Raw genomic sequence first — 17835 nt, 5'->3', positions numbered from 1 at the left:
CAATGACTTGAGCGGCATCACACAACCTCGCCAGTGCATTCATATAGTTCGCATTTGGGCCTGAGCACTTCAATTCTTGAGTGCTCCGTTTCGGGACACGAAAATGTAGGGTATCATTCATCGGTAACGAGCTCAAAGTAAAATTATCTTTGCTGCTCTCTTTCGCTCCAGGGGTTGGCGTCGCTCCGCTGGGTCCTGAGCTCTTTGACCGCAGTTTTCGCCATGAGGAGAGATAAGACTTGCTCCCACCACTTACCGCTCTCGAGGGTTGCTCGCTGAACGGTGAAGAGTCATCTGATGACGAAGCCTTCAAGAAGCTCGTCGCACCTTGGACTCCGACTTCATTACCTAGCTTTTTGGACCAGACTGCCTGGACTTGATCAAGAATATTCTCTAAAGATTGCATCTCTTCAAGGACAGCATCAGCATCATTGGTGTCGACTTGGGATACCTTCAACAGTGCAGCTGTGAGTAAGTCGCAATTTGAGATTTTCTCCTCCATGGCTTTGATTTTGACGTTCTTTACTCGCCAGACATCCCTTGGAATGAAGAGTTTAGTTGTCAAATACGCACCCCGAGGGTGAGCGATGCTTTGGTAAATGCATCTCATTAGCCAGAACGGGCGTAGTAGAAATGATTGAGGACAAGGTTCGAGGGCGGTTGGGGCATTTGGAACGGACGAGTTGGGCCGTCCAGGTGCCATGGGGGAATGAATGGTACCATCAAAGAGGTGGTGCGGCCCTATACCAAACCCACTCGCTGCTGTTGAGACAGATGTATGTGGGCCTTTACGAGTAGCCGAGGCTGGAAATGTCGACATAAAAGGGCTATCCAAACCCTTCCCAGTGTCTTCAGTAGAGAGAGACAGTTTTTTACCCCGTGCAGACTTAGCTGGGGACGGTACGGTATCGTTTCTCAATGGCTCTGGAGCGGACGCTACTTTGCTCACTGTATGATGAGTGGATGTCGGCCCGGTATCTTCATCTCTATCCCCGAGGCGTTGAAAATCTGGGAAGGGGGTCATGGGACTTTGGGCTGTGAGAGACTCGACCGATCTTGAAGCGGCTTGGCCAGATCTCAATCTTTCAAGTGGAAGGGCAGATTTTGGTTCCTTATCTTGCAACAAAACTATAAAACTCGTTTTCGGTGGTTCATCTTTCGGTAACGACGGCGCGTGGGCTGTTGACATTGACGTAGGGACGGTGAGTGGTGCTTCAATGCCTGGAGGTAATGGGGTATTCGTTTCGATTGATAAATCTTTTAAGTTACGGCCGGAAAGTCGCCTTGCCCGTACGCTAGGGGTCAAGGGAGTATTTGGCGTGATAGTTGATGTCGTGGGCGTCGGGAGAGGGGGCAGATCGGGAAGTTTGAAAGATGGTATTGAGGCAAGAGGCGGTGGTGGTGGAGGTGGAGGTGGTGGTGGCGGTGGATGGGTGTTAACAGGCGAGGATTGCAAAGTCATAGAGGAAGAAAATGGCTTGATCAGTTTGGCATCTGACGATGGAAGAATGTCTTCCTCAGCGAGGGTAGACAGTGATGTGCCAGTAGTTGCAGCATTGGATGTAATTGAGCTTCCCCAGGTTCGGCCTGAATATCCACTCGAGCCAGATTGCCGTGGAAGGGCTGACTTGGACTGCAAGTTGAATTCAAACACGTCCATCATTTCTTCCAAGATCAGCTCCTCTTCCTCAGCCTCGCCATCCTCATAATTTGCGTCAAGGGCAGTGTAATTTCCGTGGAAAGCTTCTTCTTGAACGCGCCTGGTTTCTCTCTCCTTAGCAGAAATGGCCTCGGCTTCCAATTCAGCCTCACGGACTTTTTGTTTCGCTCGTTCAACGTTTCTTCGTACATTTAAAACAATATCATCGCCAGCTGACATGTCGTCCGAATCATCAATTGGTTCTAATCCTTCATTATACGCCGCCTCTACCGCTGCATCCAGTGCAGCATCAAAAGCCGCTTCGGTGCCTCCGCTTACCGTGCGGTCTCTCTTTCGCAGATAGAGGGAGGACGACCGAGAACGAAGGGAGGAAGTTGAGGAGCCTGCCGAATCACCGTTATCCAACCAGGAAGTAGATCCGTTATTAAATTCCGGCGTTAAATGTAAATTAGAGAGTACCTGAGGTTGATGTTCTGACTGTTGGCTTGCTGTACGGGGTGGAAAAGGTGGTTCTCGAGATGGGCTGCGGTGCAGTCGGCTGCTCTGGGCGTCACCGGTAGATGAAGCTTCGTTTAATTGCTCGTCCAAAGTAGGAAGGTTGTTAGATGAGCCCGCACGGAGCAGGCTTGGCTTTTTCGGCTTCCAGAACCGAACTTCATCATCAAAGGCTGACGGCAGTAGAGACTGTCGTCGCGGGGGAATCTGCGACGGCTCCAAAGCTCGCGGTTCGGAAGGGTCGGTCATGTAGGACGGGTTGTTGAGTATGCGGGTTGCAGTCGCGGTTTCGATGACATACGGCTCCTCCTCGTCCAATTCATCGTGGATTTCCGATCGAAACGAGACCGCGCTAGGAGACAAGGTCGATTCATCGCTCAGGGGTCTTTCTGGCAACGCTTTTCCGTCTGATCGCGAAGAAACACCGAGTCGCCGGAGCTCCGTGATGCGGGTAGTATAGGTGGTACGCTAGTATTAGCATCAGAATCAGCCGACGTGCGTCAGGTCAATGCAATGCATGCTAAATTACTTACAATTTCTTCAAGTTTCCGTTTTTCGTCGCGGCTTTCCGTGCGGCGCATGACCTGCATAAGCAGGTCGCAGGCATCGGAGTATGCTCTTATAGCACCCTCGTAGTTTGCCGCGTTATCTAAAAGGACGGCTGTATTTGCTTTCTGGAGAGCTTTTGAGAGCATAGACTTTTGCGACGAGCCTCTCCGTCTGTGTTCTCGAGTTCCCGAGTCCATCTCGAAATGGAAAAAAAATTCGTAGGCTAACACGGCTCGCTGTGGGACAATCCTAGGACTCTGAAAGCGAGGGGGGCGCGGAAAGCGAAGACAATGGTTATATTCGTCCAACATGAAAAGTGCTGAGCCAGAGTAGCCTATATCGGTGTTGTTAGAGAGGTGGTTGGTGGAGGGCGAGATAGTGTGAGCGTGGATTGAAGCCCGGACGGTTCGACGGGCATTGTCAAAACGTTCAGGGCGACAGCAAGGCTTCTGTGCTCGACCGGATCAAAGCAGCATTCGCGGGATTGTTCGAATCAGACAGGGAGCACGGAGACGTTCAGTTCCGTCACGGCATCAAAGTCGAGATAGAATGGATGACGACAATCCAGCGGCAGATGCCAAGTGTCTGATCCAGGGGGGCAGTGACCTCGAGGATGCGTTGAGTCGATCAACATTCCACACCGTCAAGGCCGGTTTCCGTCATCCCAGATGTGTAGTAGAGCAGTGTCCTTCAAACGACGGGCCTCCTGAGGCTTCCGGTCGTAACGGAGCTGAACGACAGAGGGCGCTGGGGGGGTTCAATCGGGGTCGAAGCTTCAAGCGGACTCTTTGACGGTCGTCAACTATCGAGCGAGGGGAGCAAGGGTCTCGTTTGGGAGAATCCAGGTGCCGATCGCTGAAACGCGGTGATACACACCAGGCGAGGAGAGACGCCGTCACGAAGGCGGGCACTTCGATGCGATGACGGCAGACTCTCTGTGGTTGGAAGCGAACGGGACCTGCAGAGGCAAAGTCGAGAGGTCGCTGCTCTGGTCTCGAAGAATCCCTTGCAGCCGGGGGAGCGAGGCGACTAGTTTAGTCGGTGACTAGCTAACTAGTTAGTTAACTAGCTTCATGAAGGGATGGTGGAGGGCGAGCGCCAAGCAGACACGCACAGCTTCGAGTGACCGGGCATCGCAGCGTCCAACCCGCCAGGATGCCCTCGTCGTGCTCTGGGGACAGGATGGGACGAGAGTCCTCCAGGGAGACACACCATGGCGGTCGATGCCGGGCCGGACGCAGTGTGCTTGGGGCCGTGTTGGGATGTTGTAGATAGTCACTCATAGAGGCGTGTAGTTGACTAGTTAGGGATGCCGGATGGAAGCCCAGCGAAGGACGAGGAATACAATTGCTTTGAAATCACTATCCACCCTGCCGTCTGCTCTGCCTTCACGCCCGTAGCCAGCGGCCGGCAGCCCGGATGTTGGACGGTGCTGGGGGTGGGGAAGATGCAGCATCGCCAACACGCCCCTCCTCGCATCGCCGTCCTGTTCATCTCCTCTACAGTCCCGCCAGTTTCGATGTCCATCAAGCAGAATGCTCCCTTTGCTGTGATCGGCTTCTCTGTTTCATCCTCCCTCGCCCCCCATGGCTCCAAGGCAAGGAAATGGCATCCGCATCGCCATCGACGTGAGTGGCCTTTCTCTCTGTTGTTTCAATGGCCTGCAGTGATCATCTCCCTCTGATGCTGAGAATGCGTAGCGAGGCGGCACCTTCACGGATTGTGTAGGCAATCCCGGCACCGGGCGCATGGAAGACGATATCATCATCAAGCTGCTCTCTGAAGATCCGTCCAACTATGCCGATGCGCCGCTCGAGGGCATCCGCCGCCTGCTCTCCAAGTTCGAGCGCCGGGAAATCCCCCGCGGCGAGCCAATCGATACGTCCAAGATCGAAAGCATCCGCATGGGAACAACCGTCGCCACCAATGCTCTCCTGGAGCGAAAGGGTGAGCGCATGGCCGTGGTCGTCACCAAAGGATTCAAGGACTGTCTTCAGATTGGAAACCAGTCACGGCCCAAGATCTTTGACCTGGCCATCCGGCGGCCGGATGTGCTCTACGAAAAGGTGATTGAGATTGACGAAAGAGTGACGCTGGAAGACTACACAGAGGATCCCACCAGGCATACAACCGCTGCCGTTCCGCGGGACCAGGCTCCTGACGGGGCCGAAATCGTGCGTGGCTTATCCTCAGAAGCAGTCAGGATTCTACAGAGGCCTTCCGAAGACACCGTAAGGAAGCAGCTTCAGGGCCTCTACCGCGATGGCTTTAGGAGCATTGCCGTGTGTTTAATTCACGGCTATACCTTCCCAGACCATGAAGCTCTTGTGGGCAAGGTCGCCAGGGAAATTGGATTCACTCATGTCAGTTTAAGTCATGAATTGATGCCCATGATCAAATTGGTTCCTCGAGCTACCTCTGCGTGTGCCGATGCCTACCTGACGCCCACGATCAAAAAATATATCTCAAGTTTTCAAGCGGGCTTTGCCGGTGGGTTAGGTGTCCAGAGTGTCAAGGAAAGCTCGGCATCTGAAGCAGCCCGCTGCGAATTCATGCAGTCTGATGGCGGCCTGGTCGACGTAAGCGAGTTTTCGGGTTTACGTGCGATCTTGTCAGGCCCCGCTGGTGGAGTAGTAGGTTATGCGCTGACCAGCTATGATCCGAAAACCGACATTCCAGTCATCGGGTTTGACATGGGCGGTACAAGTACCGACGTCAGCCGCTATGGTTCCGGTCGATATGAACATGTCTTTGAAACCACCACTGCAGGGGTCACAATACAGTCTCCCCAGCTGGATATCAACACTGTTGCCGCCGGAGGAGGTTCACGCCTCTTTTATCGCAACGGACTATTCGTCGTCGGTCCAGAATCTGCCGGCGCACATCCAGGCCCTGCCTGCTATAGAAAAGGAGGTCCGCTGACGGTCACGGATGCGAATCTGTTCCTTGGCCGGTTGCTACCAGATTTCTTCCCAAAAATCTTCGGCAAGAATGAGAACGAAGGTCTCGATGAGGAAGTTAGCAGGCAACTATTTGAAGAGATCACGGCCAAAATCAATGCTGAAGCCTCTGGGACAAAAATGACCCCGGATGAGGTAGCATACGGCTTTATCAAAGTTGCCAACGAAACAATGGCGCGGCCCATTCGGTCGCTCACAGAGGCTAAAGGGCACGATGCTTCAAAGCATCGCCTTGCAACATTTGGTGGCGCAGGCGGCCAACATGCGGTTGCCATTGCGAACAGTCTCGGCATCAAGCAAATTTTGGTGCATCGTTACTCGTCAGTTTTGTCGGCATACGGCATGGCCCTAGCCGATGTTGTGGACGAGAGTCAGGTTCCAGAATCCAAAGTATGGTCCGATGATGAAACCGTGCGAAAGGAGCTTAGGGGCAAGATGGGCGAATTGAAAAAGAAAGCTGTTGAAAGACTGAAGGATCAAGGCTTCAAAGACGAATCGATTGTCTTTGAAGAGTACTTGAATATGCGATACAGAGGAACTGAGTCAGCATTGATGATTATCAAACCAGATCAAAAGGATATTAAAGGAGACGATGATTGGGCGTATGGAGACGCATTCATCCAACAGCATGAACAGGAATTTGGATTTACCCTCCCAGACCGGGATATCATCGTTGATGACATCCGCGTTCGAGCCATTGGTAAAAGTTTTGATGACCTTGGAAAGAGTGTGGATGAGCAGTTACAAGACTTGAAGCCGAGGGACGTAGATTCCTCCAAGCAGTATAGCACTAAACAGGTATATTTCGAAGGAGGACGCCGCCAAACCCCAATTTTCAAGCTTGAAGCCCTGGAAGTCAATGACCGCGTCTGCGGCCCTGCCATTCTCGCTGATGGAACACAAACGCTGGTGATCACACCTGGTGCCACTGCTTTAATTCTCAAGACTCATGTTGTCATCAACATTGGCTCCTCAGAAGGCGCCGATTCCAAATCAAGTGCGACCCAACTGGATCCAATCCTACTGAGTGTCTTTTCCCATCGGTTTATGGCAATCGCAGAGCAAATGGGCAGAGCACTGCAAAAGACCAGTGTTAGCACAAATGTTAAAGAACGGCTAGATTATTCCTGTGCCTTGTTTGATTCAGATGGAGGACTTGTTGCCAATGCTCCACATCTGCCCGTCCACCTTGGAAGCATGTCCACCTGTGTGCGCACGCAAGCAAATATTTGGAAAGGAAAATTGAAGCCTGGCGATGTCATTGTTTCCAATCACCCGGAATTCGGAGGCACTCATCTTCCTGATATCACGGTGATCACGCCCGCTTTCAACGGGGATGAGATCATCTTTTACGTTGCCTCAAGGGCTCACCACGGTATGTATAACTAGCCCTTCTTGTTTTCCTTGTATTCCTTTGCTTATACCAGATAAAAGCGGATATCGGAGGTATTCTCCCAGGGTCCATGCCGCCACATTCTAGGGAATTGTATCAAGAGGGGGCGGCGATCAAATCCGAAAAGCTTGTATCTGAAGGCAAATTCAACGAAGAACGCATCACGGAACTTTTGTATCACGAACCTGCACAGTATCCAGGCTGCAGTGGAACGCGATGTCTCGCTGATAACCTGAACGACCTTAAAGCTCAGGTTGCTGCAAATCAAAAGGGAATCAGTTTGATCTCTGCTTTAATTGCAGATTATGGGGAGGATGTAGTGCAGTTCTATATGAGAAGTATTCAAAAGAACGCCGAACTGAGCGTTCGTAACCTGCTGAAAACAGTCAGCAAGAGGTTTGAAGGAGCTGATCTGACTGCCATCGACTATATGGACGATGGAAGTCCTATCCAGCTCAAGATATCTATTGATGCCGAAGATGGCCGAGCGGTATTTGATTTTGAAGGGACTGGTCCAGAGGTTTACGGTAAGTTAGATTCCAGGTGGACCATACGGGATGGATGTTAACTTTGCCAAAGGAAATATCAATGCTCCCGAAGCCGTTACTTATTCTGCTATAATATATTGTCTGAGGTGTCTGATTTCGGAGGATATACCTCTCAACCAAGGCTGTTTAAAACCTATTGAGGTGAATATACCGAAGAATTCATTCCTTTCGCCTTCCGGAAAGGCCGCTGTTGTTGGAGGCAATGTTTTAACGGTAAGATTGTGGCACTTGCTCTATAATATGCCGCTCATGCAGCACAGAGCGCTAACGCTTGTCCTTGAGCAGAGCCAACGAGTCACAGACGTTATCCTGAAATGTTTCCAAGCATGCGCAGCATCACAAGGCGACACAAATAACTTGACGTTCGGTTTTGGTGGTAATCTCAACGGCGGAGAAGCCACCAAGGGATTTGGCTATTATGAAACCATTGCAGGTGGAAGCGGCGCCGGGCCCGACTGGGAAGGTACATCAGGCGTTCACACACACATGACCAACACTCGCATCACAGACGCCGAAGTCTTTGAGCGCCGATACCCGGTCCTCCTCCGGGAATTTAGCTTGAGACCAGGATCCGGGGGAAAAGGCCAACACTGTGGAGGCGACGGTGTGATCCGAGATATTGAATTCAGAATCCCGGTCCAAGTATCCATTCTTTCGGAGCGAAGAGTTTACCATCCCTATGGCCTCAGCGGGGGTGGAGATGCTCAATGCGGTCAAAATATATGGGTTCGGAAAGTCGCCAGCAAAGAGGATCCGGACAAATGGGAAGAAAGATATGTAAATTTGGGCGCGAAAAATACCGCGGAAATGCAGCCGGGAGAGAGAATCATTGTGAAAACCCCTGGAGGCGGCGGATGGGGGAAAGCTGGATCAGAGAAAGCGGTCCGAAAGGATCAGGACCCGCGACACGCGTGGAAGGGAGGGTCTCTGGCAAGTCGGATTGAAACGCAGGAAGCCAGCATGTGATGTGGCTAGATATTGCACTATAGTGTTAGGAGAAGTAAAGCGTAAATATACACTTGGTTTACCGTCTTCAATGACCACTGATCCAATTCCTTTTGTCCTATTACCCTTTAACCCAATAAACACCGTAAAGCCCAATGTTGGAAATTCAACGTCCAGAATCAACGACGCTTCGAAAAAAATATGGAGGTTTTGGGATATGGAGAAGATCAATCTTCTTCCTCGCTCTCATCACTCGTGGCTTCAATATTCTTCTCTGGCGAGACTTTATTTCTTTTTGTCGCCTGTCCCTCCTCTTCTTCCATCTCCTGGTCAGCCTCGTCGGCATCGTTGTCGCCCTCATCACCGTACTCTGGTCTAGTGATTGTACCTCCTTTCTGCTTCACCACCTCTTCAAGGTTGGGCAACAACGCGACAAGGGCATTGAACTGTTCCAAAGTCATAGAAATTCCCTACACATCCACCGCAAAATTGATCAGCCATTAGCATAAACCCTTCCAAAGAAGCAGGCCCTGGTACACAGGAATAAAGCAACAAGCTTACCTTTTTCCCAGGCAGGTCCTGCCCGCCCTTCTCGTAGTACTCTCGGACATTGATCATGGTTCTGCCTTTGAACGACGAGACAGTTACGCGTCTTTGACGCGAAATCTCCCAGTATGGGTCGCCATTTGAGTCTGTCTTGGGCTCAATTGATTTGGACGACTGTCCTGTGGGCTTTATCTTCTTTCTTTGATGGCGGTCGTCGCTGCTATGGTCGCCAAGTGTGGTCTCTTGCTGGGAGGATGAGCGTTTCCGCGTTGCCATGGTGTGGGAATGGGAAGGTAGGCGAACGCGGGAGTGACAGAAGTGAGATTTTGTTTTGATGGATCGAAATTGGGACGGGATAGATTGACAATTAAGTAGATTGCCGGTGTCTGAAGGCCTGAAGTTGCTTCGTGATGCTGGAGGTTGAGCTTGGAAGTGCTAACTAATCGCGGGGTTAACACCCATCTCGCTTTTATCTCCGAAGGCCTTTGGTGCAGAGACAATTGCTTTGCTGGCAGCGTCAACCGCGTCTACTTTTTTCAACGGACATTAATTCAATCCATGTTTCAAGATCCCGGTTGAGGATGGTCGACAACCAACTAAGATTTGCCCGGAAAAGTCCAAGATGCTTCTTGGTATATCCTGGCGTTCTTCATATCACGAGGCTATGCCTATAAACGAGGCCTAGAAGGCAACTACATTCTTTTGATTACTATAATAGGGCATTCAGCCTTTGACAAAACACATAAATTGCTCATGGCTCTGGAGAAGCTCGATTCGCGGCAACTATTACTTTGTTCAATACCCAAAACTGATCCTTAAAAAATGGACGGTATGAAAGGAGCCGAACTTTGTCCCATTGCGGGGGTCCCTGGTCTTTACATATCAGAGTGAGCACACCTCCCTCTTGAGGTATAGATACTTGCTAATTCGCACTGGACAGCCGCTTTGGAGCTCGTTCACGAGCTCTACTCGAATCTCACAACATCAAATATGTGCTGTCCGCCACTTGCGAACACGACCTGCCAGCTTGGGACGAAGCAACCAGAGCAATGATATCCATAAAGCACCTTGACATCGACGATCATCCCTTGCAAGATATTATTCACTATCTCAAGGAGGCTTGTGACTGGGTTCATGCTGCTTTGCAAGAAGGATCCACTCAGGCAGATTTGCAGAGGCCGGTTGGCGTGCTGGTTCATTGTATCCAGGGCATTTCACGATCTGGGGCGATTATTGTCGCATATTGTGAGTACTAAGCCAAAAAATGCCGAGTTATTAATGGGGTCATGCTAACTTTTAGTGTGGCGGGCAAGTAATGAGATACCGTGCTCTATCCTACTTCGATGCGCTTGCCATGGCTCGAGAATCTAGACCGATCATCAAGCCCAACCAGGGCTTTGCATTGCAGCTCCGCATATGGCAGCTGTGTAATTACGATATCTATGTGGCGGAATCCGTTGACTCTGGCCCGCCGGCATTTCGGCCCGAGTATGGGTTTTGGAGATCACAGTGTATTATGGCACATCAAGGCAGCGAAGCCGGCACCCGCGAAGTCATTCGCAAGCGAAACCGGCACATTGAGGCTGAATTATTGAAATGGGAAGAGCTGGAACAAAAAGTATTACGCTAAATCCAGAAATAATTGAATTGTGAGTGAGCTATACAAATAGGATTCTCGTGTCCAACCTATTCATAAGGTGCCATGAGTTTGTTCCCCAGTACCTTGGAAGGAAACTCCTCCACGCCCAAAGCTGTGGTATGCGCCCAGGGTTTTCGATCGTTTTCCCGCCGAATGGTTGATGCGAAGCACTGGCTCCAGGCAAGACGCGGAAATCGCTTGGATACATCTTCGATAGTAGATCGGTGCACCAGGTCTGGATATGCACCCGTGTTATCTAAATAGGATCCATTAGTAGCGTGTTCGCACAGCCGTGCATAGGGAACGACCCAAACTAACCAAAAATAGTGGCCAACTGCAGCAACTGTCCCACAGCAGTGATGGTCCCAACCTCACATAGATCTTGATGCCTAATAATCGCTTCCGCCACGCTTTCCGCTTGATCCCTAGACGCCACCGCCTCTCCATCTCCATCCGTTTGCAAAACATCCAACGCCAGAAACCCGCCATAGAATTCAAAGCTCATCTTCGTCCCGTTCAGATTCTCATCCGTCGTGCCGATGTCGTGCAGAAGACAGGCCAGGAAATATGTTTCATCTGTAAACTTCCATTCTGGAAAGCGATATCTCTTTATGGCCAAGCCGAAGTGATATACACGCAGGGAATGATTGTATGTTGGTTCCGGCAGCTTGGATTTGGCGTAGGTGTTGATGCGTGCCGCCAGGGGCGTGTCAGGGATAGGTGTTTCGGAAAGGGGGATGAATGCGGCGGGATGCGAAGGAGCAGACGAGGATAGGAGCTTTGTTGCTGATGCTTCGACGGCGGAGAAGCCGTATTCTGCTATGGGATCTGAGCAAGACATGATTGCTATATATAATTCTGCGTTGCTTCTCAAGGCTAGATGAAAGTAGGTGTGTTTTGAATCTTGTGATGATTGCTTCAACGGGGCATGCAGACAGTTATTAAATACTATTGACGGCGTCTTTTCTCTCCTCCGCTATGAATTGGACGATTAATAATGGCTGAGAGATATCTGTCTCGGTGTTTGGATATCCGGGCTGTCTCTGAAGCACAAACCTCCAAGCGACGTCATACAAGCGAGCATCCCGGGCTTCCCAGGTGCTGGTCCGATTCTTACACTGTAACTAGATCACAAGCTGACCAATTTTGAACAAGGGGCCAATCCTGCAAGGATCGGCTGTGATATGTATTTTCTTACTGCTATTTTTTGCCCATAAGAATTAATACCTCCATTTGAGATTGATATTGCTTGAGGATGGCTCGGGATTAACTAACTAACTAACATAACTAGAAACAAGTGTTTTTTTTAGCTTCTTTGTCCTTGAGCTGACTTTACTCATTCAACTCGCATCTGTGGCCCTTTCATTCTGTTCAGAGTGGGTTTACTGTACTCTGCACATCAGATCAAAGTCATCTATAACTGCAAGTTAGCTTTTTGAATACCTCCAGAATCGAGCGACTTTTGACAAAAGGAGGCCTCTGCAACTCGGCGAAAAGACCGTGCCCATCAACCCAAGCACCATTACAAGTTGGTTCACGAACACAATGTTGCTGTGCTACTAATATTCTTGAATTAATGACTCCATAAAGCACCGTGAAGAGCCCTCGACGACACGGTGGTGCCCCTTCGGCTGGTGTCGGGTGCCCAGCCATCCCGCTGCTTCGGTCAGGTGCAATCTCGACGGACAACCATTCAATGTGCTCCACACGCCCCATGCGATCACGACAATAACCAGAGCTGCCGCACACAGGTGAAATGCTCAATCATTATTAATAGCAAGGCCGGAGGGTCTGCCGGGTTCTCGCCTTCACTAAGCACTCTGAACGCCTTGGGCCCCGTTCCTCCCCTGTCCTCGCCTTGCTAGTGAAAGCGGGGAGTTATCTCTCGAGGCCGAACACGGAGAAATATGGATGCCATCATTGTGTGATTTTTTTTCACCATGATTACTTTTTCTACCTCAAAAGGTTCTTCCTAGCGAGGCTGACTGCCCGGTGGGATTCTCTCTTTTCCTCGCGACCTACAAATTGTCTGGATCCTCCCCGTCGTTGGCGGTGTTCGTTTGCCAAAAGGTTGTGAGAAATCCCGCTTTCACGTCGGTCATGCCTCCGCCTTCAAACCATGGACAACCATCCTAGAGACGTGTACACCGCATTTCCGGAGCTCGATTATGCCGAACGGTGTATTCCCAGATTCACCCAGGTCGATTGGAATTGTGGAACTCCAAGCCTGAGTTTGGACGTGCTAGTTCATTCGTGGGCTGGGGTTCTGAGAGCCCTTACGGGCGAGGAGGTCCTTGTTTTCAATCTCGATGGAGAGCCAATAAAGGTTGGCCCGGAACAGAGGTCCCTTCAGAAAGCAACAACATGCAGCCCCGGCAAGACAGGGTACACGGGAATATCAACCGTTGGCGTAAGCATTCTGCCCCACGAATGCCTGCGTTCTACTGATTCGAAACATAGTCTACTGAGCTCCCACATGATTGCATCCTCCAGGTAAGATGCTCCTTAGAAGAAAGCAGCGGTACTATTGTATCGTCAGGCTCTATTCCCGCAGAGTACCTTTTGCAGATCGGAGGCCACCTGGAAACCAATATCCGCAAGGCCTGCAAGCTTCCCTGCGACAACACCGTTTTACAGCGATCTGTCGTTAATGCAGAGCCACGATCGATTCCAGGCCCGCTGCTTTTGCATGACATGGTCAAGGAGACAAGCCCATGTCCAGATTTGGCACTAGAGTTTCTTGACAAGGAATGGCAAACCCATACTCTTACTTATGAGCAACTTCATGCCTACTCGTTACGCTTATCCTTGCGCATCTCAGAGGCTGTAGGCACCAGGTCGAGCTCAAATCCTGTCGTTCCCGTCCTGATTCCCCAGTCCCTAGATCTGTATGTTTCCTGGCTGGGCATTCTGAAAGCTGGGGCCACCGTTTGCCCTTTAAATATAGACGCCCCTTCAGAACGCATTGCGTTTATTGTCAAGGATGTTTCTGCAGATGTTGTCATCACTGTGAAAAGCTTGATGGGAAGATTCTCTCAAGTCGATAAGACTCTGACCATCATTGCCGTTGACGACAATTCGAACGACACCGTACTTCAAGCGACGCAAACAGATGCGCAAATATGTCCTGAAAGCCTCGCATACATTATGTATACGTCAGGCTCTACCGGACTACCGAAAGGAGTTGGCCTTTCTCATCGTGCTGTGACACAATCGCTTCTTGCACATGATGATGAAATACCACATTTCAGAAGGTTTCTTCAGTTTGCCGCGCCGACCTTTGATGTTTCGGTATTTGAGATCTTTTTCCCCCTGTTTAGAGGCGCTACTTTGGTTGCTTGCGAGCGTAGCCTGATGCTAAATGATTTGGTTGGAGTCATGAACCACCTCAAAGTTGACGGTGCTGAGCTTACGCCCACCGTTGCTGGAGAATTACTGCGTCGTAAGAGCAACGTGCCTTCTCTAAGGGTCTTGCTTACGATTGGCGAAATGTTAACGAGGCGGGTTATCGATGAATTCGGCTTTACTGGCATAGATGATGGCATCCTCTTTGCCATGTATGGCCCCACGGAAACGGCAATTCATTGCACGGTCGCTCCAAAACTCCCCTCTGACTCTCGCGCAGGAAACATTGGAGTTCCTTTCAGATCTGTTTCTGCCTTTATCATTCCAATACAGGAGTCGGTCGATGGAGAACCGGATATTCTTCCTATTGGCTGCATTGGGGAGCTTGTCATTGGGGGGCCTCAGCTTGCAAACGGTTATCTCAACCGCCCAGAAGAAAACCACAAAGCCTTCATTGAAAGTCAAGTTTATGGCCGCCTCTATCGAACTGGCGATAGGGCTCGCCTGCACCCTAGCGGGGAGTTTGAATGTCTTGGAAGAATATCCTCTGGCCAGGTAAAGCTTAGGGGGCAACGCATGGAACTAGGCGAAGTTGAAAGCACCATTTTTAAAGCGCCTGGCGTCAGAAACACCGTCGCATGTGTCATTAACGGGATCCTTGTTGCTTTCGTGTCACAAGATGTTAACTTGGGCCCAGAAACTGTACGACGAGTTTGCGAAACCTGGCTCCCGAGATTCATGGTTCCTAGCGATATTATCCATATGGACGAATTGCCGCGGCTTCCATCTGGTAAAGTTGACAGGCAGGCTCTGGAAAACATCTATGTTAACTCAAGGGAACTCGGAAGGCCTGATATCTCGTCTCGTAACTCTGAAACTGAAAGAAAAATTTCTGCTTGTGTTGGGAGCATTTTAAACACACCGATTGACTCTTCTGGAAGCTTGGTCGCCCTGGGGTTTGACTCCCTTAAAGCTATACGGCTAGCCTCCGAATTGCGGACCCTGGGCATAAATATTGACGTTAACAGCATTCTCAGGGTTGATTCGGTTCAAGAAATAGCGAAGGCTGTGGAGGGAAATCTCGCTCAAGAAAATGTTGCCGCTCCATCTGCCCCTATTTTCACTTCATGGGGTTCTGTGGTTGACGCTACGTCTGCGGCCCTTCTTTCAATGGGGATCTCCTCAAAGCCTCAATATGTGGTTCCTTGCAGCCCAGTGCAAGTCTCTATGATCGCCGAGTCTATGAAAAATAAAGAGGCGTATTCAAATTGGATTGAAATAGAATTCAACCAAAACATACAGTTAAGCGAAATACGCGAGGCCTTTTGCTTCCTTGCGGAACAAAATGAGATTCTTCGATCGGGATTTGTCCAAGTTAACATACCTGGACATACCTATACACAAGTTATTTGGAAAAGTCTTAATGAGTCTGTTTTTGCTGAATACGACACATTTTGCTATGGAGTCGCATTTGAAAGTCCTCTTCAAATGTTAAGCCCTCTACAGGTCCAACTCAAAGTTTGTCCCAGCTCAGTAAGGGCTCTCGTCTGCATCCACCATGCTCTTTACGATGGGTGGTCGTGGGAACACATCATGCATGATCTCGAGACTTCACTGGAGAAGAAACCACCTAAACAGCGTCCACAATACCGGGAGTTTGTCAACTTTGTTTACAGGTTCCTTGAATCGCAGGACAGGTTAGATGCTGCTGATTACTGGCGTGATCTTCTTCGAGGAGTTGCGCCTTTAGCATGGCCAAATTTCCAAAACCACAACGACATTCCTCGCAAATTGTCTACAATCAGTCGTACACTCAACATTGCTATCAACGATCTCGACACTGTGGTTCGAGAGCTTCGTGTCAGTCGCCAGACAGTCTTCCAGGGGGCGTTGGGATATTTGCTCGGAGAATATCATGGTACGTCAGATATTATTTTCGGCTCTGTATCCTCGGGTCGCACGATTCCTGTGCAAGGCATCGAAGATATGGTTGGACCCTGCATTAGTACACTCCCAGTCCGGATTAACATGGAGGATCTGCGGAACGTGCAGGACTTGCTTGCCACTATTCACAATATCAACAGAAAAGCTCTTATTCACGGGTTGCTACCTCTCCGTGATATCAAAGCAGTATCGGGTGTTGACCCAAGCACGCCGCTTTTTGACACACTGATCGTGTGGCAGGATACGATCAATGAAAATGCAACCTCGAACACTGTCAAACAAATAGCATCTCAGGACTTTCTAGAGCTTTGTTTAACCTTGGAAATCGAGATAAAGGACAACACTATTATCGTGAAAGCTACTTTCCAGGAATCAGTTCTGCCAGTGACCCAGGTCGATATATTACTTCTCCAAATAAAGGAGCTGGCCGCCACTTTCATACGCGATCGCACTGAGTCTGAGTAGTCACACACGACATCATCGCTCATCGGAGAAATATCGCTCACAAGTATCTCAGCTAGTGGACTTCGATGCGTAAGTATTGCACTCTCGACCCTGAGAGAGTCGCAGTCGAGTACTCGAGACCTTGACTTGATAGTGATGTCGTCAGCATCCACAGCCTCACCTGTCCGATGTGAATGAACACTCTGATATACTCGCAAAGCAACTATGCTCCTTTGGAATAGGGCCGGGATCTCTCGTTTCGGTTTTTCTAGAGAAATCGCTTGGACTCTATACCACCATCCTCGCTATCATCAAGGCTGGAGCTGGTTATGTACCAATAACCCCTCAAACTCCAATTCAGAGAGTTCAAAAGATTATTTCCGACGCCGACTGTCGCGTTTGCATTAGCAGCACTGATCTTTTACCCCTCTTGACCTTAGAAAATGACATGGTGGTTCTTGACCCCGATGGATGCCTGTTGCGCGAATGTAAAACTCCTCTTCTTTCTCGGCCCGAAAGGGAGCCATCCGTTGCGTATGCGATTTTTACCTCTGGTAGCACGGGCGTACCAAAGGGTGTTCTGATTTCCCACGATAATATGCAGCAAAATATTGCTGTTTTATCTGAACTCTACCCGACTTCACCTGGTTCAAAGGTGCTCCAAGGCTCCTCTCACGCTTTCGACGGTCAGTGCGGGTATTTCCTACGTTACGAAGACCATGGCTGACATAGACTAGTTTCTGTCTTTGAAATATTTTTTTCTTGGGCAATGGGAATGACTTTATGCTCCGCGACGAACGATATACTTTTTCGAGACATTGAAGGGGCTATTCGACTATTCCAAATAACACATTTATGTCTTACCCCAACGGTCGCTTCACTTATTCGGCCGCGGAATGTGCCCAAAGTCCGATTTCTAGTTACCGGAGGAGAAGCATTAACGGCCAACGTGGCTAAAGAGTGGGCCGATGTTGGAGTTTATCAAGGTGCGTTTAATTCTTTCTTTCATAGCATTCTCGATTTAATCGTAGCCGTGAATCTAGGTTATGGCCCTTGCGAAACGACGAATATATGCACGGTGCGGCCCCGCGTAAAGCCCACAGATTTTCTAAGTAACATCGGCAAGCCATTAAAGAGCACTTCTGCTTTTGTAGTTTCTGAAAAGAATGCCTTTATCCCAGTGCCCCGCGGAGCAGTTGGAGAGCTGTGTTTTGGTGGAACTCAAGTTGTCGGTGGCCCATCGACTACCAGCTACTAGTACACATGCTAATTGAATATCAGGGCTTGGGCTATTTGAATATGCAGGATCTCACACGGGAAAAATTCGTTGAACATCCAGAGTATGGTAGAATATACCGTTCTGGAGA

The 17835-nt window shown here is 49.8% G+C and overlaps 6 protein-coding genes across 6 annotated transcripts; 3 read left to right on the top strand and 3 right to left on the bottom strand.

The window, feature by feature from the left end:
- Positions 1 to 39: 39 nt before the first annotated feature.
- Positions 40 to 2901, bottom strand: UREG_00896 (uncharacterized protein; the record flags this gene model as incomplete). The annotated part of the gene is made up of 3 exons (XM_002541335.1): positions 40 to 60; positions 257 to 2623; positions 2689 to 2901. 3 exons carry the CDS (start codon positions 2899 to 2901, stop codon positions 40 to 42), a joined length of 2601 nt encoding a protein of 866 aa, XP_002541381.1.
- Positions 2902 to 4290: 1389 nt separating this feature from the next.
- On the top strand, positions 4291 to 8571 carry UREG_00895 (5-oxoprolinase; the record flags this gene model as incomplete). The annotated part of the gene is made up of 5 exons (XM_002541334.1): positions 4291 to 4332; positions 4405 to 7039; positions 7099 to 7584; positions 7637 to 7818; positions 7891 to 8571. 5 exons carry the CDS (start codon positions 4291 to 4293, stop codon positions 8569 to 8571), a joined length of 4026 nt encoding a protein of 1341 aa, XP_002541380.1.
- A 206-nt stretch (positions 8572 to 8777) lies between these two features.
- On the bottom strand, positions 8778 to 9372 carry UREG_00894 (uncharacterized protein; the record flags this gene model as incomplete). Its single annotated transcript, XM_002541333.1, has 2 exons — positions 8778 to 9020; positions 9112 to 9372. The coding sequence occupies 2 exons, from the start codon at positions 9370 to 9372 to the stop codon at positions 8778 to 8780; spliced, it is 504 nt and encodes a 167-aa protein (XP_002541379.1).
- A 546-nt stretch (positions 9373 to 9918) lies between these two features.
- UREG_00893 (uncharacterized protein) lies at positions 9919 to 10726 on the top strand (the record flags this gene model as incomplete). The annotated part of the gene is made up of 3 exons (XM_002541332.1): positions 9919 to 9983; positions 10037 to 10341; positions 10410 to 10726. 3 exons carry the CDS (start codon positions 9919 to 9921, stop codon positions 10724 to 10726), a joined length of 687 nt encoding a protein of 228 aa, XP_002541378.1.
- Positions 10727 to 10782: 56 nt separating this feature from the next.
- Positions 10783 to 11576, bottom strand: UREG_00892 (uncharacterized protein; the record flags this gene model as incomplete). The annotated part of the gene is made up of 2 exons (XM_002541331.1): positions 10783 to 10991; positions 11054 to 11576. The coding sequence occupies 2 exons, from the start codon at positions 11574 to 11576 to the stop codon at positions 10783 to 10785; spliced, it is 732 nt and encodes a 243-aa protein (XP_002541377.1).
- Positions 11577 to 12854: 1278 nt separating this feature from the next.
- On the top strand, positions 12855 to 16489 carry UREG_00891 (uncharacterized protein; the record flags this gene model as incomplete). The annotated part of the gene is made up of 2 exons (XM_002541330.1): positions 12855 to 13145; positions 13196 to 16489. The coding sequence occupies 2 exons, from the start codon at positions 12855 to 12857 to the stop codon at positions 16487 to 16489; spliced, it is 3585 nt and encodes a 1194-aa protein (XP_002541376.1).
- Positions 16490 to 17835: the final 1346 nt, after the last annotated feature.

This window comes from Uncinocarpus reesii, genomic scaffold (assembly GCF_000003515.1).
Source record: "Uncinocarpus reesii 1704 scaffold_1 genomic scaffold, whole genome shotgun sequence".
NCBI lineage: Eukaryota > Fungi > Ascomycota > Eurotiomycetes > Onygenales > Onygenaceae > Uncinocarpus > Uncinocarpus reesii.
Note: the sequence above shows the minus strand (reverse complement) of the source record. Positions and strands in the feature narration are given on the sequence as shown.